This window comes from Quercus robur, chromosome 8 (genome assembly GCF_932294415.1).
Source record: "Quercus robur chromosome 8, dhQueRobu3.1, whole genome shotgun sequence".
NCBI classification, from domain to species: domain Eukaryota; kingdom Viridiplantae; phylum Streptophyta; class Magnoliopsida; order Fagales; family Fagaceae; genus Quercus; species Quercus robur.
In genome coordinates this window covers 3924237-3950441 of record NC_065541.1, presented here as the reverse complement: position 1 = coordinate 3950441, position 26205 = coordinate 3924237, and the positions used below count along the sequence as shown (strand labels likewise).

Sequence of the window (26205 nt, the reverse complement as noted above, 5' to 3'; positions counted from 1 at the left end):
TACTTAACCATTGTAGCAAGTACTAAGTGGTGAAAATTTATGAAAACATTTTTTATGAAAACATTTTGCATTTTAATGGATTACATTAACCAATGAGAATGCTTAGAGAGTATAAAAAAAGAATTAGGTCAATTTATTTGTGTCCCATTGTAGTGGAGGAAAGGACAAAAAAGGCCAGAGGGAATACATTAGATCATTGTTTATATATATATATATATATATATATTGCTATTCCTTTACCCCAAAACAATGGCACAATCTCCCTTCATCATCTTTATCCATAAATGCGATTACTTGTAAAGCAAAATACACCTATGGGACTCTGTTCCTAAGCCCCAACCATACAAGGAGACTCCATTAAAAGTACTTTGAATTGTAAGAACTCGTGCTCTTTTGCAAGCTTTTTAAACAAGTACTTTTTTAAGTGGAGGATAATTATCATACATATATGGTCAAGTTGAAGTTGTTGCTTTGTCTACTTAAGAAGAAGAAGAACAAGTGCAATTTAAAGAGAAGGTACTATTTTGTTTTAATGCCTTTTATTTTGTAGAAGTGCTAGTGCAAGTCAACATCAGCATATTTGTTTGTTGTGAAGCAACAACTTGCGAAAATTAATTGCAGTACGCATTAGACTCTTATTATTTTATTTTAAGGAAATTAGACTTTTATTATGAATGATCTTTTATCCGTCCACAATGCTCACGGATTTTATATGAATAAAGTGGCACAACTTATGCCACAACTCGCCCACGTGACAAGTTGTGAGTGGTAGAGAGGTGATGACGAGTCCATGTGGGGTTACCTCTCTACCACTCACAACTTGCCATGAGGGCAAGTTGTGGCACGAGTTGTGCCACTTTATGTGGCACTAGCATAGCTCATTTTATATAGGATCCAACCACAAAATTTTGACCCTTGTTTTCAACATCTGTTTTTAAGTGCTTTGGATTAATTTTTTGTACTTGCCTTTTTCTATGCTAGGATGTGTTATTTATGTCAACTAGCTTGCAACCCCATACATATGCATGAATAAACTTAAAAATATACAATAAGATGCATAATATAATTCATATATATATAATTTAAATACTATTGATAGTCATTTTTATATTTTGTTAACTCTTTAAAACAAATTTGTAAGAATATTATTAGCTATAAAATGTAAATTGTCTGTGTTTTTTTTTAAATTATTGTGAAGCTTTTTTTTTATGGTTCATTTATTTTAGACTCTTTAGTTTTTGTACTTAATAACTCACTTGGGTAAATATCTATGATGTGATCCCACATTTTATTCTAAAATTAAGAAATAAAACTCTTTAAAAATAAATAATTTAGGGCACACGGCGCAAAATTGGAGCTCTAATTTGGAATTCTAATTTGAGTTTTTCTCAGCTTTACCTATTATTATATATATATATATATATATATATATATATAGATATAGATGAGAGTGATACAATAATTGATGAAACTCTCTTTCAAAATTCAATCAACCAGAGTTTTATTGTTTGTTTGCATCTTGTTGTTGTGGCAAGAATAAGAATTATAACATGCTTAATAAAGAATGTTATGTCATGAAATACACACACGCTCTCTTTTACATAAAGAAGGGAAAACTCTCACAAATACATAGAATTTCATGTACATTAGAAGTAAACAAATACATCATCAACCATTTGGTAGTCCGGGGAAAAAAATAGAGGAATTTAATCAGTCCGGGTAGTTTATTCATCAAAATCAAGTGACTAGTGTTATGAATCTGAAAAACTATTAGAAGAATGATTTTGCAGCAGGTACTGTAGGTCGTTTTATGTTAAAGGTAGTTTTACATGAGTTAAAATTAATTTTAAACCAGTTCTAAATAGAGGGACACTAAACAAAATATTAGAGTGGATTTGAAATATAAATTGGAGCTCTCAGTGAGAGTTACATTGATATCCTCACTTCAACACCTCAAGCTCCAGGACCATGGTGTCGGGTTTGATCTCTCTCTCATACAAACACACACGTAATGCACAAATTCAACTATCTATAAGCTAAAGGGATTAATTACACTAATGGGTTTTTTTTTTTTTTTTTTTTTTTTTCTTTTCTTCCAGAACTATAACTATCTGTTCTGCTTCTTTTGAATTACCATCAGATTGATTGCTTTCAGAAACTGTCGTAGAGCTATTGGTCTCTTCAATTTTCAAGCTTTGCACACTCACGCCGTCTCCAGTAGTCGAAACATCCACTGTTAAATTATGAGCATGAGCTGAATCAGGTACAGTCACTGTTCCATTCTGCTGGGAAGAATCAGAAGTGTCTGTACCTGTTACGGCTGTGTCATGGCATTCAGTACTTCAGTTGAGTTATTGCCTACATTGGTACTCAGCAGTGATGTGTTATTGATTGCTTCAGGGTGATATTGGCACATGCACAGAAGGGTTAGAATAATTAACGGCACAGAAGGGTTTGTCACTAGTACAAACAAAAGGCAAAATGAAGGGTGAAATTTGTGTGTTCAAATTAATCCTATTGGATAGACGTGTAAATTGCAAAGAAAAGGAATCCACAGAATCTTCAAAAGAACAAACAGAAATCACATACACACAGTATACATGTCATAAAAAAGAAGAAGAAGAAAGACTAACAAATGTAAAAGAGAATGCGATGAATAAGTATGCCAATCCTTATCTGTAAAGAGAGAGATTTGGAGCCTCCACAAATATATCAAAAAAAAAAATCCCTATTTACTATTGAAAACCCCTATACATTTGGGATGAGAATGCCCTTTTTTGTCCTTCTGTAAAGAGAGAGATATTTGGAGCAGCCAATGTCAAATTTGTTTTCAAAAAAAAAAAAAAAAAGAAATTCTAAAAAAATGTCAACATACCAGCAAATACACCTACATCAAAAAAATCCGTGTAACCTCCAGAAGCCTCAACATCACTTCACTTCCTCTCAGAATTTATACATTTTAACTTCAGCATTATTGCTTCTTATTTCCAACAATTTCACCTCTTCGTGATTCTCCAAACTATAAGAAAACAATACCGTATCTTGACCTCTCATATAGATGATCCCTACATCTTCGTCAAAAAATAAAGGCTTGCCTCTAGAAATTTCTGTTATTGCACACAATTTCTTCAAAATAGATTGGCTGTCCTGCCCCTGGAAACGCCAAAGATGCAATTCAGAATCCAACCATCTGTATAAAAGTAACCTTGACTTTGATTCTAACAAATGCATTTCCTCAGGTATTCTGAAAAGCGTCAACACATCATTATCAACATCATACTCCATTAGAAGAGAACTCCAAAAGGAGTAAAATTTCTGTTGCCAAAAAACCCCATCCTTGTTGCAGTCATCCCGCTTAAATTCTTTTTCTTTCATCAAATAAGAATTTCTTATATAAACTACCCTCTCTTCCCACTCATGGCATCCTGAGTTGAATAGCACGAATCTGGTAGTTGACTCGACTATGTTTGTGTGCTTGAACAAGTGGAACAATAGCAGAAACTGTTTGTGTCCTGTTACTGCAAATTTTGGATGAGGACCAGCTTTGGGATGAAATGGGACCTTCCATTGAAATCCTTCCAGAGGATCAGTAACCTGAAACTCCTTCTTTCGGTCATAAAAATTCTCCCTGAACAGAATACATCCCCCGGAGCAGCCAACGAAGGACAAACGTGTAGTATCAGATAATACCTTGACACACTCTGTACCCTCCTTTTCAACCTTCCAAATGGTAAATCTTTGTTTAATGCTACCAGCATATGCCGCCACCACAAAGCCCAAATCTGTTGTCACCGGTGAGTCTTTACGAATTTTCTCAACAATTAATCCCCACCCCTTTGAAGCAGCAGAAAATTTCAATCGACTAGCTAGCCCACAGTTGCGAACGATGTCTTCAAGAATAGGGTCAGGTACATATTTTGCTTTACTCATTTTAGAATCTGTTCAAACAGCAAAAAGACAAATTTATAAATAAAAAAAACTGTCTAAAATATACAAAACTATTAATCAAGGTTAATCAATATAAATCCAACTACAAATCAATGAAATTTAAGTCATTTAATCAAAGGATAATGCTTGTATAGCAACTTTGCCCAACAAAAAAGGTAGGCAGATAAATTCCTTTTTTTTTTTTTTTTTTTTTTTTTTTTTTTTTCTGAACAGAAAGTTAAAATATAGCATGTCACAGAGAAAACTAAAAAACCAAAAGATGATATCATTTTTTTGCCTCTCCATACAAAAGTTTGCAAAGAAGCAACGGCAGCTCTTGCACTTCTCATGGCAGCTTCTGCTGCTTCAGCCTCCTTAGCCTTAGCTTCAGCCTTCTACCTTTCCTTTTCGTCTATAAGCTTCCCCAAATCCTCTTCCCTTCCTTCTTTCCTCAACTCCCCTTTTACAAACTCCTGCAACTCCTCAGTTAATTCAACCCCATCATCATCCAACATCGTATCAACCACATTAAGCACCTCATCCAACTTCCCAACCTCACTCAACGCCTTCATTATAAACTCATAACTCGCAACATCCATCTTGAGCTTCTTCACCATCAGATCAAAAAACGAACCTTCCCTACTTTAACCAACCCATCAACCAACTTATTATAAACCCCCAAGCTCGGCCTCAGCCCTGACTCAACCTTTTTTCTATGATACCCGGCTGCATCATCCGCCCTATCTGCCTTAAAACAAGCATCCATCAATAACACAAACGTAAACTCATCCAGGTTCACCCCCTTCTCACTCATCTCCCCATATACCTCCTCGGCTTCACCCAACATCCCATTATCACACAACTGCTCGATCAAATTATTGAACGACAAAGTATCCAGACTACACCTATACTCTCCCATCTACCTAAAAACCTCAATTGCATCCTTAAACCTCCCCTGCACGCAATACCCATCCACCATCACATTAAAACTCCCCAAATTCACCGTCAAACACCACGGGGGCCTATTCTCCTCAATCATCTTATCGAACAACCTCAACCCCAACTCGAACTTCCCATTTTTATTCAAAGCATCCAACGACGAATTAAACTCAACTGCACTCATCTTCACCTTTGAATCCTTCCCAACAGCCTCCTCATAAAACTGCATAGCCTCCTTCTCCATCCCTTTCATGAAATACCCTTTGACCAAAGCCCCATGCACAACCCCATTCTCCACAAACCCACCAAGCTTCTCCTTCAACTCATCGAAAAGCCCAAAAACACCATCCAAATCCCCACTCCTCACGCACCCATTCATCAAATAGCTAGTAAGTTTGGCCAATTCAAAAACTCTCTTCAAATACTTCCCACCCAAATAAAGAAATCATACATTCAAAAAATCTCTTCACATACTTCCCACCCAAATAAAGAAATCATACATTCTCCAATTAAAAACCCTAATTTCAAGGACTTGAAATGAAACAACCACATTACCAATGAACCCAAAACCTATATTGTAACTCAAAGAAACAAACAGAACCACCCAAGTTCTGAAACAGCTTTCAAGATTCACACTTTGCAATTATATAGGCCAAAAAAATTCTACCTAATCTAACAAGCAACAATGTATATGTATATTTATAAGCAATTCCAAATGTTAAAGCCGAAAAAACAAACCCTGTCAGGAATAGGTGTGCCTTGTTTAATTTCAAGGACTTGAAATGAAACAACCACATTACCCATGAACCCAAAACCTAAATTGTAACTCAAAGAAACAGACAGAACCACCCAAGTTCTGAAACAGCTTTCAAGATTCACACTTTACAATTATATAGGCCAAAAATTTCTACCTAATCAAACAAGCAACAATGTATATGCATATTTATAAGCAATTCCAAAAGTTAAAGCCAAAAAAACAAACCTGTTTTCTGGGGAAAATCTTTGAACCCGTTTTCTTGAATTGAATCGGTCTGTTTTTGTGGTGAGGAAAGCCAGATCAGGTCTGTTGTGGACTGGGAAGTGTCGAATAAGGAGAGAGCAAGGCAGCAGTTGGGAAAATTTTCTGCTTTTGAAGATGGGTTGAAGATCAAAATGGGTTGCGTTATTTGAGAAAAAATTGAGAGAATTTTTTCAGAGAGAAAAGGCCAGAAAGGAAGGTGAGAGAGAATGAAAAATTGAAAACACTAGACCAAAATGATTAGACTTACTAGCCGTTATGCCATATAAACCCAAAATGATTTTTAAAAAATAAATACTAAAAAAAATAATGATTTTCAAATATTTTTTTGATGAATAAAAAATCAGTTTTTTTTTTTTTTTTTTTTTTTTTTTTTTCACCCCCTTGTTCTTTTTGCTTTCAAAATACCAATGGACGGAAGAACCATTTAAAATTTCTTTTGGAATGTAATGAATTCATTAAAGAATATTTGTTCTTATGTTTTTAAAAAATTAAAAGGGTTGTTTTATTTGCTTGTGTGGTTTTCCTCTCAATGATATTATCATTTACCCAAAAGAAAAAAGAAAAAAAAATTGGGTCTCAATATCTCATATTTTGTATTGGTATTTTAAATTTTAATAATACATTTTCCTTTTTTTTAAATTGAATAAATATTTCAAATTTACAATATTCAATCTAAATCATGAAATTAACTCATTTCAAATAAAGAATATTCATGATGAACAAACTCACTTAATGCTAAATTTAAGCTTTGATTCATTTATAAGTTGTAAATAACATACGTACGTTCAATTAAAAATTTCACATGGCAAGTAATTCTTGTAAGTGAAATTGTTATTGCGTAGAACACTAGAACTCATGTGCATGTTAGCTAGTGATTAGGACCAAAAAAAAAAAAAAAAACACAAAGCAAAATTTGAATTTAAAATAAAGTTGAGCCAAAGAAAATTGCTTTATATTTTTGTCTCAATATCTCATATTTTGTATTGGTATTTTAAATTTTTATACTATTTTGTCTTTTTACATTTTCCTCTATTTTAAGGTGTACGAGAATAACTAATAACAAAGCCATTTTCGTGGGTTTCAGTTAGTTCATTTGGTAAAGTTTTTTATGATTGAATAAGAGATTTGGGGTTCAATCTCTGCATACACAAAAAACCGATTAGCATCTTGATCTGATGACAATGATAAAAAACTATCATTAAGAGCGGACACTTTAGGTTGAAATTATCTCAAAAAAAATTACAAACATAAAATCATTTAATTATAATGCTATAGTTACAAACATTATGCTGAGGAAACTTTAAAAAGTTTCAGTCTAGTAAAACCATTGATATCTAGAAATAACTAATGAAAATAATGAATTATTATATTATTTATATATTGTCTTCTAAATTTAGTTTTTTGTCACTCGTTTTTGTACTTCTTTTAAAGATTTTAATTAAAAATATTTAGTGAAGTAATTGACTTTTCTTTTTTCATTTTTTATTCCTCAGAGCATTCACAACGAAAGAGTTAAAAAATTTAGCTTTTAGTACCTTATTGTATAATACACCCAAAATCAAAGATTCTATTTTAGAATACAATAGATTAAAATAATATAAAAAATACAATAAAATAATCTCTTCACTGCACTAACAATAAAAAATTAGGGACCATTAACAAGTCCATGAACTCACGAATTTGAACTCCCTTCACCAACCTGAGGACATAAGTTAAAGGCCAAATTTATGTAGCATATGGACAACCCTAAAAGACATGACCCGTAGACTCACACCCACTCCCACATGGCACTCTCAACAATACCCCGACGTTGGAGGTTAGCTAGTGTAGGGAGAGAATTCTTGTAGGCTCTCCAAGCAAAATGTTCCACCTTGCTAGGAATATTTAATCCCCAAAGTCTTTTCCAAAATTTCTTAGTATCACTATCATTAGAGCAGCTGCCACTGTCACTTTGATCCCGAAACTTTATAGCGATCTTGTAAGCACTTCTAATTGAGAACTTCCCAATTGGAGCTGTTGTCAATATCAGAGCATCATTCGAAAGAGTAGTATTGATTGGTAGTCCCAAAATACGCCTCAGTGTCAATCAATTCATTTACTAGCGCTTGACGCTGCAAGATATTCAGTGCCAGTGGTGACATAACTTTGAAAGTTGATGTTGTGGGGAGCTATTTATCATATTAATGGTATAAATGCAAGATTTTAGTTCATCATACAGCTGACATGGTGTGTTGATGACAAAACCAAATACAGCAGGAGGATTAAACCCTCTTCCTCAAAAGGCATGAATGGCCAGCATACACGTTTGTTCCGAACTACTTCCATCTCCAAACCCGCACTTTTTCATCAAAATCAATGTCATTGTACAATCAAAAGCAACAGAAATGGAAAAGCTGGCACATCACAGAGTAATAAAACATAATATAACATTTTGTGCATTAGGACATTAATTCCAACTCTTTAGAGACTTGCTGGCTTGTGAGGCCAGAGCTGCTGCCTTGGCCCTTGTACTTGTCATCATCCACTCCCTCTCAGCACGGCGCTGATGTTGCCTTGCATTCTTTGCTCGCTTTGGGGCTAACCGAGTGTCTCTTTCCACAAAGGCAAGTCTAAATTTTTCAGCAACTGACAATTTGGTGGGGCTTGAAAGAGATGTAGAGACAGTCTTTGGGTTGAACCCACACACTGCCCATGTTTTGGGATCAATATCCTTGACAACATGATCGTCCAATGTAATACCTTGTAATGCTTCCCTGGGAACTGCAGCTCCTCTGAAACCAAAGGGTGATGACTTGGGATTTACTGTAATGCGGGGACATTCGGTGGACAAAATCTCCAAAGAATCTCTATCAATCTTTTCCTGCAGGAAAAAAAGAGAGTATATGAATAATTTTGGAAGGGAAAAAAAACTGGTAAACAGTGGACAAAGAAAAGAATCATAATGGAGTAAGTCATACCCACACAAGCCAGCATAATGACTCTGCACCATTTGAAATTTCCATGGTATCAAGTTCCTCCCATGAATCACCATTCACATCATTCAGCTTTGGTTTAAATATGCTCAAGCATCTTCGTGTAGTGTAGTCACTCCTTGGGGAACCTCTGCAATATTAACTTCAGTTCATTACCTGTTATTAGGTTTGTACCCCTAGTCAAAATTCCATAACTTAGGCCAACTCAAGTCGGCCAGATGAAATAAATAGAAGATTTCAAATCAAAAGTTTTATGATTACAAAATTAATCACAGATCTTTATTTCATGAAGCTAATTCCATATTGTAGGAGTCATCAACCAAATCTTAAAAGTGTAAGTTCTCTCACATCCTTAAGGAACTTAAAACAAGTGCTTTTCCTATATTCTATTATTTTAAAGTTTCATGATGCACCAACATACTAACAAAGCATTTTTCATCCAATATAGTCCACATATAAAATAGCTCAGTTTTTTTCTTGAAAAAACTATAGAAGATCTTGTTACCAGATTTGAGCATCAATGCACCTTAGAACAGGTACCAAGATCAACTAAAATTAGTACCTTCTACTCTCAGTTGTTATGAAATGAAAAGAAAAGGAAGTGCAGTTAATTTAGTTGCATCCTAAAACAACACAAATAATCAAAGCTCTGCAACGAAGCTCAGACTTTAGAATTAGCCAAACTGAAACTTCTAAAAGCTTAAAAAGTTAAAGAACAAGAGTGTACCCGCATCTTAGTGTCTCTAGTGAATGGCAATTCTGCACAAGTTCAGAAAAACCAGTGGTGGTAATTTTATCACACCGACTGCAAAAAAGAAAAACCAGGTCAATTAAACTAAAGCCTCCCAAACTGAATAGATATTTAATGGCATACTATGCACTGAGCCCATTATGACTCAAGAAGGTGAAATAAACACTAAACGTATATGAGAATGAAGAAAACAAAATCTAACAATTCATTAATTTGATCAAGTGGAAGTCTAGATGGAGTACATAGATATTGGTGAGACCTACGCTTTCTCAAAGCCCACAAATCTCTACTGGTTAGCCACTGTGATTAATTTGTCAAGCGTATAATTTATCACTGAGATTGTTAACAAAGAATATACAACTCATGATATTATTGATAAAGATAGATTTTTGAGAATAAAGTCATCTACTTCACACATAAAATACGTTCCATTTGTAGTCTATTTGTCCACATCAGTTTGTCATATCTCTAATGGTCTAATGTAAAGTGAAAAAATACTAAGTTAACAAGGATCAACTCTAAAGTGCATAAATAAAGTCATTCCCTTTGCATATTTCAACCAATTTCAACCATTATTCATGCTATATATCTGATGGTCCGTGCAATGTGAAAGATACGAATTTATATTGAGAAAATTCAAATTTTTGTACCTTATATCCACAGCTCGGAGAGATTTGCATATTTCAACCACTTTTCCTAAGCCAAAATCAGAGACATCTGAACCAGAAATGTCAAGAATTTCCCAGGAAGTATCGGCCAAAGAGATGATAACATCATCATTTAGCAGCCTCCTCCTCCTGGCAATTGCTGCCATTGCCATCTGTTTTTCAATGATATCAGAAGATATTATAAATGAACAGTAAGATTTTAAGCATTAGACTTGGATGCCAAGCTTTTTTCTTTGGCTAGATGGGTGTCAAACTTGTACATATGCAACATTGAAAACCTTGAGGATGCAACAATTGTCAACAACAAAAACCCAGCCTAGTTCAATATGTTTACTGAGTGAATTGGCCAATGAGCTATAGCTCAACTGGCACTTCCTCCTCCCATAATAATGGGATGGAAAGTGAGGTCGAGGGTTCAAGACCCATTGGGTGCGTGTGTAATGTACCAATAAAAAAAGAGGTTCACCAAGCGAATTCATCGTGGTGACAAGACTTAATGTAGCACACACAAATTAGGAAATCTTTAAACTTATTTTAATAATTTGATAGTTATAACAGTTGGGGAGAGGAGATTTGAAGCCCAAACGTCTCCGTCAAAAATATCATGAGGTGCTAGTTGAGCTACCAGAATCTTAGAAGGAATCTTTAACCTTATCAATTATGACTTTCATTTAATGGAGTCAAGTGTGACTTACTCAGCCTCTTTCCTTTCATAGCCAACAACTTCACAGATCTTTAAGTTTGGCTTGCTACAAATCTTACAATTTACAAACTCAAAACTTTAATAGTATATAGTTTAGGCCTTGGTTTTAACCTGAAGTGTAAAGTTTTCTATTGTAATAACATATACATAGGAGTCAGTTTCACATTACTATGTTCATTCTTCTCTCTCATTTCAAGTTTCCTTAATGTAATACAGTTCCAGGTATTAAGTCCTACAGAATAAGGTTGCCAGTGGCTGAAGAGCACATGGAACTCTGCCAACATTGTGAGTAATTTTATGTTATATAATAAGAAAACAAGCATAAAGAAACAAGGCCTCTATATATGAGTGCATGAATTTCTTCCGCTAGAGTTTCTAGTCTTAGAAACCTAAAAAGTAACCCACTTCAATCTACAATCCTATAATTTATTTTGCCTTTCGAATTGTCTTTCGCTAGAAATATGAAATCTTCACTTATGCACTTAAGACACGTGCCCTACCAAGATAGGACCAGCTCATATGCTGTACAGGCAACATTTTAAGGCATGCAAAAGCATATAAACATAATAAATATTTACTCCATCTGCCTAGAATTGTCCCCAATTATTTCCATCTTATCATCCTTCACATTCTTCACTCCACAACATACTCTGGATTCTTGTGGGACTAAATATTCATGGTTTTGCAGACAACAATCTTATATTACAACTAATATTATTTCAAGTCTAAAATTATTACACTGTTTAATCATATCTTTCATACACACTTAAAATATCTCCTAAGGTGTTGATAAATTCATAACAGTGAAGGGAAACCACATATGATTGAGCAACTTGAGAAACACGTCTTTGCTCAAAGATTGAAGGGAATATCAAAAGCACATACGAACATTTTATTTTCCTACACTCCCAATCCGAAAACACAAATTCTCTGCATGCACTACCAGTACAATAGAAAGCCATAAGCCAAAGACAGTAAAAATTATCTGTACATGAATGTGGGACTCACATGTAGACACTACATGTACTTGAAAGTGATGTTTGCATATACCCATTACATAAAACATCCCTCCAAAGACTGAAGCCCTATTGCTTACACAAACCTATGCATACATACATACATACATAGAACATATATGCTAAACTCAATACAAACATATTAGAAATACAAAATTGAGAATAGTTTGTCACGCAACCTTCATATCTGCGGGAAAATTGATGGCAATCTCATCCAAGCCTTCAATTACATCCTCCAAATGCTTCCCTACAACTCCAAGGCACAAGCTAACCAAAGTCGGAGTCTTTTTCTTCTCGAGTAATCCTGTTATGAACAAACTCAATAAGTTCAAACAAAAACTAAAAATTTTCGGTTTTAGCATGCTATAGAGAGTAACATAAATCATTAAATTTCAGTAAATTATTCAATTTAAATGTCCATGCCTTGACTTTCATTCTATTTGATCCTAAAACAATTTTTAAAATACACAAAAAAAAAAAAATAAAAAAAATAACTTTTCTATTTCAAACCAATGGACAGCTATCAAAATGCCGTTCTACTTTCCTTGATTTTCTCAGCAACCAAACAGAACATATAAATTGAAAGAAGCTATGATTATTAGTTTGAAATAAGAGAGAGAGAGAGAACATACTAGAGGATTGGAAATAGGTGGTGATTTTCCTCGAAGGATTGGAATTGGAATTCAAATCTAGGTTCTCCAAGGAATTTGTAACGGTCTTTATAGCTTTTCCTTTTTCCATCAAAACCACAAAAAACCCCAATCAGAGAGAGAGAAATTTTACGAATTTGAAGAGAGAAGAGAAGAAGAAGCCGATTTTTTTAATTTGAAAATCCAATAATTGAAATTAATTAATTAAGGTGGCTTAAATTGAAAAAATAGAATTACATTTATTTCCTCATACAAAACGCCCTGACCCGTTATGTAAGGGGTTATTTTAGTAAATTTGTCTAAGGCTTTGAAAATTTTGAATCGTTAATTGCTTGCAACACTGTAGTAGTTATAGTTCCATTTTCACTGAGCCTTGTACTCTTTCTTCTTGTATCAAAGTGTGAAAGATACGACACCGTTTCTGGGATCTGAAACTTTTTCGTACACTACAATGGTGAAAGGAGGAGGAGGAGGGCAAAACCTGCCGGCTGACGTGGCACAGGCGATCGATCAGCTGGAACGCCATTGCTTGGCTCCCGATGGTTCCCTCGTTCCCAACCCCGCCTTCTTCGACCTCCAACTCGTACTCTCTCTCTCCTTCTCTCTTGTTTGGTTGCTCAGAAAATTGTACTCAAATTATGCTCACAAACCCGCATTTCGTTTCGTTTCCTTTTTTGAAAATTCATGTTTTTGAATTGATATTGAAACTTGAATGAATTGGTTAGGCGAGAGAGGGAATGTCGAGGGAAAGATTGCGATACTTGGAAGCAACGGTTAGGTTTTTAACTGCCTTTCTTTTTCATTTTTTTTTTTTTTTTTTTTTTTTTTTTTTTTTTTTTTTTTTTTTTTTGTTGTTGTTGTTGTTGTTGTTGTTGTTTAAATGTGTTTGAAATAATTTTGGTTTGGTGGTGGATTTTTGAGTAGGCGATCTATTGCGAGGCGATGGCAATGGTGGAGGACTATCAGTAGGCAGTTTCGGTGGGTAATCTGGGTGGAATTCGCGATGTTCAGGGCTTATACCCGCAGCTCGGCTTGATAAACTCCCCTCAGGTTTTGATTTTATAGTTTAGAAAGCTCTTATTAGAGAGCAATGCAGATACTATATATATATATATATATATATATAAAATGTTCAGTTCATTTTGTTTTGAAATTTGGTGTGTTATGTTGTCAGTAGATAGGAAATTGAAGTTGTATTGTGAAGTAGCGTTTTAGGATTGGATATGGATTCTGTGAATCTGATATGGATTATCTGTATTGGGAGATAAAAATTGTGTCATTTTGTTTGTGATATCCGTAAGTATGTAATTGAAAAACTTCATGGGTTTATTTGTGTTAGAATTATAGTTAAATGATTAAATTCATCATTTCCTAAAAGGCTAAGTTTGAACCCTATCTCTAGTTTACCTCCCATTTAATAGTTAAATGGGAGTCTAGGCTCGCACGTGAGTGAAAGTGTTAAAATTTCGATTAAAGCATAAAATTCACCATTTCATAAAAGCTCAAGCTTTTTGGAGAATCGATAATTTATTATTATGTACTTGCATTACATTTGAAGGACAATCAACAAATCAAGAAGAGAGAGGCTGTGGGTTTTGGTTTCTCATGAATGATTTTCTTTCATGTCATTATTTTCATCGTGTTTTTATGATGGTCCTTTTAATTATGGTGGATGTGTGTAATACCAATGTGTACAGAAGACAACGGTGTTATTCTGCTTACATGGAATGTCCACGTGTGGAATTGACATGAACATGATGTGTATCTGATTTTAGGTATACGAGACATTAGAGCATCGAATGGTCATTGCAGAAGCAGCTCAAAAGTTGAGGCTTCCTCTTATCTCCAAAGATGGTGAAATCCATGAGGATGACATTGAAAAACTCAGTATAATGTCACAAAGCTCCCTTGATAGTACAGCTACCAGTTTCACAATCAGCTCAAGCTCAAATTCAATGAATTACACAACTGCAAATAGCACTGCTAGTATGACAAATAATGCTCTTTGTGCTGGTGATGCAGTGGAACCTGGAGTTGGCAGTGTTCCTAATCGCTATCTTGGAATCACACCTGCTTATTTATGGCAAACTCAACTTCAAAGAACACCATTATCTGTGGTATGATACCCCATTTGGAGAGGCGTGTAATCAGTTTTTCTTTTTTCTTTTCTCATTTCTCAGCTCTGAACATCGACTCTTTATGTTATTCTGTTATGTCAACCTTTTCTTTGGAAATTGAAATTGAGAACTTCCTTTGACTTTGAAATTGTAGGATATGACAGAATATCAGATGTGTCTTTCTCGTGAGATTGAGGCTCGTTTAAAAGCTAAATGTGAAAAGTTAGCCGATGTGGATGACATTGGTAGGTTATATTAGTGCCTCTCTCTCTCTCTCTCTCCCCTCCACATAAGTCCAAAATAGCCCATGCATATCCTCATGACATGCATGTCTCTGATCTATTTCTTGGTGATAAGTAGCGTTTATATATCCATGTGAAAAATCAGATGTGATCTGTTAATTAAACTGTTGACTGAGGACTTTCCATTATAGTCTATACAAGGACAATTGCTGTATTAACAGCTTGATGCACAGTGTCAGTTGTGTGTATATTTACATTTGTGATGATTACGTGCATCTCATTACCCTGCCTGTGTTGATGCAGACTCATCATCTGGGCATCAAACTTCAAGTTCACGGCTTCCAGAAAGGTTTGTGCTACTCTCTTACAATTCTTTACCGCATTCTCTTCTAACTAAAGAGATTTTTTCTGCTAACCATTTTTAGTGTATTGTTTTACATGTAAATTTAGCTCTATTGGTTAAAAAAAAAAAAAAAAAAAAAAAAAAAAATCTGTTAGGGGATAGCTTCTACTCTCAGGAAGATGTAATGTGGCCTGAATATATGTGAGGTTCCCAACAGTTTACTTTCTTGAATTTTGGATTCTTTAATGAACAAGACAGTTACAGAAGCTTTGTAGCTAAAATTGGCTTTTAAAGATAATATTGGGTCACTTTTACCTCTGGGTGTGTGTTTTTTGTTTTTTTTTTGGGGGGGGGGGGGGGGTGTTGTTGGCTGCTCTCAAATTTGCTTGACAAGAAAGTAACTTTGACAAACAAAAAAAATAGTCAGAGAGGCAAATGGTTTGGAACTTGGAAGACAGAGAATACCTAGCAAATATAGGCCTTAGTTTACTGCGCTATCTTACTTTCACTATTATCGGGGTAAAGTTGATAATTGAGGAGATTGAAAGGGAAGAAGCAGCTTTGCGAGAGGATCTCTATGCTGCAGATAGAAAATGTGCTGAATACTATAATGTATGTGAATGAGAGATTTATATAATGTTTACTTTTTTCATGCACCTCTTTTACTAGGAAAACTTGTCTATGATGATTTTGACCCTTTTTCTCTGGGCCCTAACTAGGTCTTAGAGCAGATTCTTGGAGTTCTTATTAAGCTTGTTAAAGATTTGAAGTTACAACATCAACATAAATATGTAAGTATTTCAAATTTGTTAATATATTCAATAGTTAGGTTTTGTTGGTATCTCTCACTATTAGTTTATTCTGTTTTTTATTTTATTTTATTTTATATATATATATATATATATATATAAAAGGTTCTCTTATCCTTCTTGGATTGACCTTGAACTTACAGTATTTTCACTTTTTTTAAAGGATGATCTGCAAAAAACATGGCTTTGCAAAAGGTGTGAGACCATGAGCGCAAAATTGAGGTCTGTGGTGCCAGTTGCTGTAATTTCAAATATGTTTTGTGCCATTAGTGTTGCTTTACTACTAAGATGATGTGGTTCTGATCCCTTGTGCTGTCATTCTCAATGCAACTTTTTTGATGCTAAATGATATGTATGCTGACAAGCTTTTTGATGATCACTTATGAAACAAGAGATAACTTAGTGTTGCTTGACAACTAAGATGGTGCAATTCAGATCCCCTGTACTGGCATTCTTAATGCAACTCTTTTAATGCTAGACAATATGCATGCTGACATGCTTTTGATGATCACTTATAACAAGAGATGGATTTTTTTTCCTACTTGTTTTATATTTCAAATAACACTGTGATGCATATGAACATACAATATGATTGCCTAGCAGAGCTTTTTGGAACAAGCTGTATAGCTGTAGATCACATTGCAGCTTTCCTTCTAAACACTTGCCAAGGTCTGTGGACTGTTAGCCATTGAATCTATAGTCTTTTTTTTTTTTTTTGGTATTTATTGCTGACTTGCTTGTGATCCTTCAGCATACTTTGGTGGTTTGATTAATATACTGAACACAACCATCAGTCGCCAATATTTGTCATTATGGTATTTATTTGTTCTCCTGTACATATAATATATGTTACTCTTATGGATAAGCAGATTGCTTTATATGCACAAAAACTGCTTCATAATTACAATAATTTTTGCCAGCCCAAGTCCCTGTTCTAATAGATGTTACTTTTTGTCATCACTTCTCAGGGTTTTGGAGAATGTTCTCCTGGTTGAAACTTATACTCAGGAGTCAATACCAGCACTTCATAAAATAAGGTACTACTTAAAAATACTTTCTTGATTGCAAGCGCCGAGTTTGGCTGAGGGAAAATTGTTAATAGTTTGAGTCTATTTTAGGAAGTATCTTCTTGAGGCTACAGAAGAAGCTTCAATTGCATATAATAAAGCAGTAAGTTCCTCCATTCCTTTTCTTACTTCAAATCCAAGTATCATTCTGAAGATTTGCTAAGCCAGTGTCTGATGATGGCATGCCTCCTATTTGATCCCCCTTATCATAATCTGTTTTAGGTCAAACTTAGGTGCAATTTATTAGGTGCTGTACAATAAGTCCCCCAATTAAATTCAGCCATGTGGTTGAATTGACCTATGAATTACATAGTTGAATTTAATTGTTCTAGAAAAAGATGACATTGTTTTTGTTGCATTGATTAATGCAATTGTGTAGCTGAATTCAATTGGGGAACCTAAGGTGCAAAACTGTACCTAAATGGTTCGACCCTCTCTCCTGTCCCTCTCTTTATTGATTCAACTTTTTTTTTCTAGGTTACACGTCTTCGTGAGTATCAAGGTGTAGATCCTCACTTTGATACAATTGCAAGGCAGTACCATGATATTGTAAAGGTAATATCAATATGTTGTATGCTGTGATTTACTTGGCTCCTGTGGCAATTCTAATATGTCATGATTTCCTAACAGAAATTGGAAAATATGCAATGGACGATCCACCAAGTTGAGATGGACCTGAAACGCTTACCAGATCACCAAACTACATGAACTTTTACTGCCCTTAACACCCCCCCAACACCACCACCCCCCCCCCCCCCCCCCCCCCTCCCCCTCTCTCCCACCCTCTTTAAATACTATCTTGATGTATAATGGCGCATATCCAATTCATTGTCCTTACCAGCCAGCTTTGTGTTGTGTCATGTAGTCAATGTTAATAAAAAAGAACTCATTTAGGGTTTCTTTAATGTATCATAGCTTATGATTTGGCCTTTCTACGTGTGCTTTGAACCTGGTGGATTGGTCATCAACAGCAGGTTGGGAGGGTTTCTGACTGAGAACCAATGTGCTCGTAGGAGGCACATGTAAATTTTCATCACATTTGCCCAGGTGCCAGCATACGGCTGACTTTTTGAATTAAGAACTGATTTCCTGCCCAGAATTTTAAATCTCCCCGTGAAAGTGGAAGCACATCCGTGTTTTCTTTAGTAGCATGAATTTCAAATATTCATTCCAAAACGCATGGATTCACATGCATGAATGGTTCAAACTTAGAATGCATCGTTGTAAGTGTGGAAATTTTGTTTATTAAAAAAAGAAAAAGAAAAAAAAAAAAGAGGAATAGTCCATACTTTTCTGGTAAAGTTTACTCTTTGAACCTCTATTTTTCCAAGTCCAATTAATAGTTCCTCCACATTACTTGATTGCAACCGGTGCATGTTCCACTAATAGAAGGTTAATAGAAAGATTTTACCCAATAAATAGGCTAGCTCATCGAAAATCTCATGCACTGTTTGTATGGTTACTATGAATGTTACTCCTTTATAAAGTGCTACTGCGTCGTTAATTAATTTGAGTAATGAAAAATGGCTTTGGTCCTCCAGACGCCTAAATCTCAAATAAAAACAGTCTTGTTTTCGCTAGATTTTCAGTTATATAAAAAAAAAAAAAAAAAAAAAAAAAAAAAAAATCCATAATAAGATCCTTGGCTGCGAAAGAGAAAGCATTAGGTGTAATTTGATGTAATTTATCCTATTAAATTGATACATTTTCTTATCTGAAATTTTTTAATCTCTCAAGTTAGAGAAATAACCAAATTGGTCTATTAGATTTGGTTTGTTGAGTGGACAGAAAATGTTATCATATACTAGTATTATGCCGGTGCGATATACGGCTTAATCAAGAATCATGTGTAAACTAAACAAAATAAGATTTTTTTTTAAAAATTAATTAAAATTAAATAATGAAATAGATAATTAAAATAAAGTAAAGAGAAATAATCTTTTATTTTAAGTTATATAATGAATGCATGTGTAAGATTAAGTTTTTTTTTTTAAAAAAAAAAAAAATCATATATAAGTAAAAAATTAACTATGTAACTAATATAAAAAGATATGGCTAAAAAAAATAGAAAGGAAGTCTATAGAATAATATATTAAGCTTTAAAGCTCAAGTAATCACCACCACATATTTAATAGTTAAGAATTAAGAAAAACCTAAATTATTAAACATTAAGAAATCAAAATTACTAAACATTAAAAAATAAAAGTAGAGAGACTTACATGAGAATTGATTTTTTTTTCTTTGAAAGTGAGGGAGGAGGCACCAAATATCAAGTTGTAAATATACTTGAAGATAAATATGAACAAAAAAAAAATGGTTGATTACCTTATTTTTAGATAAAGATAGGCATAACTGATAGATTTTTGCAAAGCAAACATAATGAAATAGTGCAAACGATTAAAATCATTCTTTTTTCAAAAGATAATGATTTAGTTTACAAAATTTTATCTTTTAAAATTTACATATGCTAGTAGGATTATAGGAATTGTCATAGAGTAAATAAATAAAGATACAATTATGAAAAGTAAAAAAAAGAAAAAAAAAAAGAAAAAAAGAGAGGTTAAAAAGTACTTGCAAAGAAAAATGATATGAAAAATGCACATGACTAAGTATGTGTTTGGATACACAACTACGGCAGACATCTGCGTTTCATTTTTTTTTTTTTTTTTTTTGTGAAAAGCGCATTTCTATGGCTGTTTTCAGTGGGTCTCATGGACTATTTACAAGACCCACAAACCTCTTTATTTATCAATTTTTTCATTAAAAATAGGTCCCATGGAACTATTCACATATTTAAAAATTATTTTACTACAGTGTTTTTAGTTTTTAGCAAAATAAGCAGTATCCAAACAGATCCTAAGTTTATTACCTTCATTTGTATTTCACAACAAATTTATTATGAAAATAAATGTGCACAATCGAAATAGATGAGTTTGCAGTTGAAAGTAAAAATTATTACAAAATAAATATATGACCATATGTTTATTGTTTATCACGAGTGTAGACTTGCCTCTAAACTCTTGATACTGTAGAATTGTCGTATCCTTTGAGAGAGGAAAGTGTGTCCCTTCAGTAACACTGTTACTTGGAGGCTTGTGGGTTTTTCTTCAGGGAATTGGGAAACACTGAGTGGTAAGGGAAAATGGAAACACTAGTCAAGAAATGGGGTAACATGTCATTAGATGATAGAGAAGGTGGTGAAGTGAAATTGACCGTGACTGAGAGATCGAAGAACATCACCATAGCTGCAAAATTTTTGACCAAACGATCTTTGAACACAGAAGCGGTTATACGGACTTTTAACCCAATTTGGCGATCAAAGAATGGGTTTAAGGTGCGTAACGTGGGAAACCATACCATGTTATTCATCTTTGATAATGAGGAAGAGGTAGAGAAAATTTTGGAGGGGGAACCGTGGAGCTTTGATAAGCATTTGGTGATGATCAAGCGGTATGATTATAGCATTCCAGTTCAGGATTTAGTTTTTGAACATGTAACAATGTGGGTGCAAGTGCATGACATTCCAACCAAGTATTTAAGTCGCGAAGTAGCTGAGAAGCTCTGTGAAGCAGCAGGGAAAGTCAGCATAGAGCCAACTTTAGCGGAGGTAGACCGAGGCAACGTAATGCGGATTAGAGTTACAGTTAACACAACCCTCCCTCTCTGCAGGGGACGAGTCTTTACACTTGAAGATGGGTCGAAGGGATGGGCATCTTTTAAATATGAGCGCCTCCCGAATGTATGCTATTGGTGTGGACGATTGGATCATTTTGACAGAGATTGTGATCGGTGGATACAGAGTAGTGGCACTTTAACCAAACAGGATCAAGAGTATGGGTCCTGGATACGAGCATCTTCATTACTGGTATTCAACAACTCGCTGGTAGTGGTGCCGGGTTACTATGAAGCGAGAAAAAAGGACATTGAGAACAGAGGAAACCGGAGGAAGAGCAACAACACGGCAGTGGAGAAGGTGGCAGAGGGAGGCGGTCCAGTGGAAGTCAGGTCTGGTGCAATTAATGATCCAATAAGTAGAGAGGAAGACGTTATGGACGTTACAAAACAAAGGGGTACAACGGATGAAAATCTGGAACCGGTACAGATGGTAAAGAGTGCCGAGAATCAAGGGGAGTATTTTGAGAAGAAAATAAAGGAAATTGATTTGGAGTTAATGAAATTTGAATTGAAGAAGGACTCAGGCAGTGGAGGTGCAGTAAATGCGGAATTTGTTGTTGACTTGGAGAATGAAACCGAAAATATTGGAGCTGAGCAAAATCTTTCCAGAAGTGGAGTGGAGGCGTGTGAACAATTTAATGAATTTGATAACCACGTGCACAAGGGTGTAGGAAACCCTAGAGTGCAAGTGACTCACGTGCTAGGTAAAACACAAATGCCATTGGCAAGCAGCAGCCACACGTGGAAAAGAATAGAGAGAAAAGAAGCAAGTATTACCCATGTAGCTAGTCCTTTGAAATCTTTGAAGCGGGTAGGTGATGAATTCCTTGAATCCAAGTTACCTAGGAAGAAAATACAGGTTTCTCGGGATGATCAAGAACCAACAATTGAAGTGGCGAGGGCTGAAAATCAGTCCCGCCAAGAGCCATGAATATCCTATGTTGGAACTGTTGTGGGCTTGGGAACCCACAGACAGAGCAAGAGCTTGGAGATGTGATCCGGGCACAAGATCCCTTAGTCGTGTTCCTAGCCGAAACATGGCTTGACAAAGCTAGGCTGGAGGAAATAAAGGTACGGCTCAAATTTGATGGTTTGATTGAAGTTTCGAGAGTAGGCAGAGGAGGTGGAGTGGCTATCTTATGGAAGGAGTGTGATTTCTCTATTGATACCTACTCCCCTAACCATATGGATGGAATGGTGAATGAGGGGAAGGAAGATGAATGGAGGTTTACCGGCTTTTATGGAGAGCCAGACACAAAAAACCGTCATGAATCCTGGGCAAAGTTGAGAAGATTAAGAAGTAAGTACACTCTCCCTTGGTTGTGTGCGGGAGATTTTAATGAAATCATGAGAATAGATGAAAAGTTGGGAGGCAGGTTCAGACCAAGAAGCCAAATGGAAGCTTTTAGGGATGTGCTTGATGAATGTGAATTTAAAGATTTGGGTTTTGTGGGAGGGAAGTACATTTGGTATAGAGGGTCAGGAAGGGGTAACACTATTTGGGAAAGACTTGATCGGGCAGTTGCTACAATGGATTGGCTAGATATGTTTCCGGCAACGAAGGTGGTACATTTGGAATGTGGGTCCTCTGATCATAAGCCCTTGGTTATTAGGCTAAAAGGAATTCAGATAAAACAACGAAGACCATGGAGGTTTGAGCAAATGTGGCTTGAGGATACAAGCTGTAGTGAAGTTGTGGATTTGGCCTGGAGAAGACATTTTTCAGGTAACCCGGTGGTTCAAGTAGAGGGAAAAATAAAGGAGTGTCAAGAAAAACTGAAGCAGTGGAGCCGTGTGTCCTTTGGGAGTATTACTCGGTCCTTGAAGGAAAAAAAACAACAATTGAGGCAAGCGGAACAAAGGGCCATTAGAGGGGGGACAATGGATGCAGTTAATCAGTTGAAGTGGGACATAAATGGGTTATTAATCAAGGAGGAGAAGATGTGGAAGCAAAGATCAAGAGCTTTGTGGCTTAAGGAGGGAGATCAAGAGCTTTGTGGCTTAAGGAGGGGGACCAGAACACAAATTTTTTTCACAATCGGGCTTCTCATAGATATAAGAGGAATAGGATTGAGGAGTTGAAAAATGAAGCAGGGGTGGTATGCACAAATGAAGAGGAGATTTCAGATATTTTGGTTGACTACTACCACCAATTATTTACGACGGCCTCAACACCACACATGGAGGAAGTTCTAAGGGTAGTTCCTTCTATCATCATAGAGGAACAAAATTCCATGCTAGCTACTGAATATGTTAGGGCTGAAATTGATGAGGCACTTCGACAGATGGAACCACGAAAGGCACCAGGACCCGATGGCTTACCCCCTTTGTTTTATCAAAAGTTCTGGAATTCTATTGGAGATGATGTCTAAGCAGCTATCCTAAATTGCCTAAACTCAGGTTTTATTCCTCCATCTATTAATCACACTTTCATTACTTTAATCCCCAAAGTAAAAGGCCCTACTGTTGTTTCTGAATTTTGTCCCATATCCCTTTGCAATTTCATATATAAGTTAGCTTCAAACGTTATTGCAAATAGACTTAAAAAAGTCCTGCCACATCTGATCTCTGAGTCACAAAGTGCATTCCAATCAAATAAGGCTATTTCAAATAATATTTTGGTGGCCTTTGAGTTGTTACACCATATGAAAACACAGAAGTCGAAGAAAGCAGATTTCATGACCTTAAAGTTAGACATGAGTAAGGCATATGATAGAGTGGAGTGGGGATTTTTTATTGAAATTATGAAAAAAATGGGTTTTTGTGATGCTTGGGTGAACCTCATCTATGAATGTATCAGCACGGTGTCTTATTCAATCTTAGTTAATGGGGGAACCCAAAGGCGAAATCTCTCCATCTAGGGGAATTCGTCAAGGGAACCCATTATCACCATACCTTTTTTTGCTGTGCTCGGAGGGGTTGAATAGATTGATCCAACATGCTGCAAGGGATAATGTTATTCGGGGTTTCTCCTTATGTAAAAATGGCCCAAAAATTACTAACCTATTTTTTGCAGATGACACTTTGTTGTTTTGCCGAGCAAGGATGGAGGAGTTGCAAGCCATTCAACACATCCTATCTCTTTATGAAGGGGCATCAGGTCAACAAATAAATCGGGAGAAGACAACCCTTTTCTTTAGCAAAGCAATGCCTGAAGAAATGAAGAGAGACATCATAAGCTTCCTAGGAGTTCCAGAAATCAAGGAATATGAAAAATACCTTGGATTGCCCGCTGTGGTTGGTAGAAATAAAAGGGCAAGTCTCACTTATATCAAAGAGAGGGTGTGGGCAAAGCTTCAAGTTTGGAAGGAAAAGCTTCTATCTCAAGCGGGGAGAGAGATTTTGCTCAAGGCGGTGGTGCAAGCTATCCCCACATTTGCAATGAGTTGTTTCAAGTTGCCGGTGGGTTTGTGCAGGGAGATTGAAATGCAAATCAGAAAATTTTGGTGGGGTGAACGTGGTAGTCAAAGAAAAATTCATTGGAAGAGTTGGGAGGTGTTATGCAAACCGAATGAGGAGGGGGGTATGGGGTTCAAAGATTTGGTGAGATTCAATGAGGCTATGCTTGCTAAACAAATTTGGAGACTACAAACGGATAGAAATTCACTTCTATTTAAGGTTTTCAGCACAAAATACTTTCCCATGGGGTCGGTAATGGAGGCAAAAAGCAAGAAAGGCTCCTATGCTTGGCAAAGTATCCTTAAAGCAAGGCATGTCATTGAGAAGGGGATGTTATGGAGAGTTGGTGATGGATCACAGATTAGGGTGTTTGAAGATAGATGGATTCCGGGCTACCTTCCAACCAAAGCAGTACCACGCATGCTAGAATGTAAGGATGATTCCACGGTTAGCTCACTAATAGACCAAACAACTATGTAATGGAATGGCCAATTGATTGACCAGAAAATTTCTCCATATTTGGCACAAAGAATTAAGGCTATCCCACTATGCAGAACACCACAGGAAGACTGCACCGTTTGGCCACGAAGCCGGGATGGAAACTACTCGGTAAAGACGGGGTATCAACTAATAGACGAGCTGGAAAACAGGGATGCTGCGTCGGGGTCAAACACTGATGATTCAAGGAAATTTTGGAAGTGGATGTGGAGTTTGAAAATCCCAAACAAGATAAAACACTTTGGCTGGCGAGCATGCACCGAATCACTCCCAACGTTGGCAAATTTGCATTGGCAGAAGGTGGTGCCGTCACCGTTATGCAGCAACTGTAACAGAGCAAAGGAAACGGTCCAACATGCTCTTTGGGACTGTGATTAGGTGCTGGGCTGCTGGGGGTACGGGTTCAAGAAACTTAGAAACCCAGAACAGAGTATGGGCTCGTTTGCAAACCTGGTGTTCTCGGCTAGGCAGCAGGACGTAAACATGGAGTTGTTTATGGTGACTGCTTGGATGATATGGTCTAGGCGTAACAAGAAGCACTTCAACGAGCAGCACCAACCCCCTGAGAAGATCACTGAAGCGGCAGCGGCATTGCTAGTTGAGTTTCATGGAAATTCTGCTGGCAGGTCCGACAGAAAACTGACCCAATCACAACGTTGGGTACCACCAGATGAAGGAATGTATAAGGTGAATTATGACGGGACTTGTTTTGTGGATGAAGAGAAAGCAGGCATTGGTGTTGTGGTGCGGAATGATCGGGGTCAAGTCATGGGATCTCTAGCAGAGAAAATTGAGATGCCGCCGACTGTGGAAGTCTTGGAGGCAATGGCAGCAAGGAGAGCGATGATATTCATGGAGGAGTTGGGTTTGAGAAATGCAATATTTGAGGGAGACTCCGAGATTGTGGTTAAAGCACTAGTAGGCCTTTGCCCATACCAGTCTAGTATCGGTCATATTATTAAAGATTGTAAAGCCTTAAGGGGTGTGTTCCAAACTTGTTCTTTCTCTCATGTTAGGCGGCAGGGCAACGGTGTTGCACATGCTTTAGCTAGGAGAGCTAGAATGTCGTTTCCTTTATCTGTTTGGATGGAATCTGTTCCAGCTGACATTACCTATCTAGTTTATGTTGATGTAACTTCATAATTTTTCCATACATGAATAAAGTGGTTCTTTTTCTTCTCAAAAAAAATATGATTTTTTGCACGAATATTTGATCTTAAATTGCGTTTTTTTGCCTCTTGGTGGCTGAATTTGTAGGTCCTTCTTGTTGTTCATTCATAATGGATCTTCGTCTTAACCTTGCTTCTCCTCTTTTTTTATTTATTTAAACATTGTTCAACCATTTAACCCATAAGGAAGAAATTTATGCATGGCAACTACTGAAGCCAATGTACTGTTAATAACAATG

The 26205-nt window shown here is 36.1% G+C and overlaps 3 protein-coding genes and 1 pseudogene across 3 annotated transcripts; 3 read left to right on the top strand and 1 right to left on the bottom strand.

Annotated features, from left to right (window-relative positions):
• Window positions 1–8045: 8045 nt before the first annotated feature.
• Window positions 8046–12836, bottom strand: LOC126694246 (uncharacterized). The gene is made up of 6 exons (XM_050390330.1): window positions 12630–12836; window positions 12177–12301; window positions 10261–10430; window positions 9587–9664; window positions 8845–8989; window positions 8046–8747 (listed from the first exon to the last, which is right to left on the bottom strand). The coding sequence occupies exons 1-6, from the start codon at window positions 12736–12738 to the stop codon at window positions 8334–8336; spliced, it is 1041 nt and encodes a 346-aa protein (XP_050246287.1). The 5' UTR covers window positions 12739–12836; the 3' UTR covers window positions 8046–8333.
• A 169-nt stretch (window positions 12837–13005) lies between these two features.
• LOC126694245 (AUGMIN subunit 4-like) lies at window positions 13006–17967 on the top strand (annotated as a pseudogene).
• A 5978-nt stretch (window positions 17968–23945) lies between these two features.
• Window positions 23946–24779, top strand: LOC126695707 (uncharacterized mitochondrial protein AtMg00310-like). The gene has a single exon (XM_050392539.1). The coding sequence runs from the start codon at window positions 23946–23948 to the stop codon at window positions 24777–24779; it is 834 nt and encodes a 277-aa protein (XP_050248496.1).
• A 501-nt stretch (window positions 24780–25280) lies between these two features.
• LOC126695706 (uncharacterized) lies at window positions 25281–25940 on the top strand. The gene has a single exon (XM_050392538.1). The coding sequence runs from the start codon at window positions 25281–25283 to the stop codon at window positions 25938–25940; it is 660 nt and encodes a 219-aa protein (XP_050248495.1).
• The last annotated feature ends 265 nt before the right edge of the window (window positions 25941–26205 follow it).

Bases quoted from the DNA above. Each gene is read 5' to 3' on its own strand.
- LOC126694246 (XM_050390330.1), bottom strand. From the start codon at position 12,738: ATGGAAAAAGGAAAAGCTATAAAGACCGTTACAAATTCCTTGGAGAAC. The intron at 9,665-10,260 runs GTACAAAAATTT...TCTTTTTTGCAG, and splicing joins CTCCGAGCTGTGGATATAAG to TCGGTGTGATAAAATTACCA. The intron at 8,748-8,844 runs GTATGACTTACT...TTTTTCCTGCAG, and splicing joins CATTATGCTGGCTTGTGTGG to GAAAAGATTGATAGAGATTC.
- LOC126695707 (XM_050392539.1), top strand. From the start codon at position 23,946: ATGGAGGAGTTGCAAGCCATTCAACACATCCTATCTCTTTATGAAGGG.
- LOC126695706 (XM_050392538.1), top strand. From the start codon at position 25,281: ATGGAGTTGTTTATGGTGACTGCTTGGATGATATGGTCTAGGCGTAAC.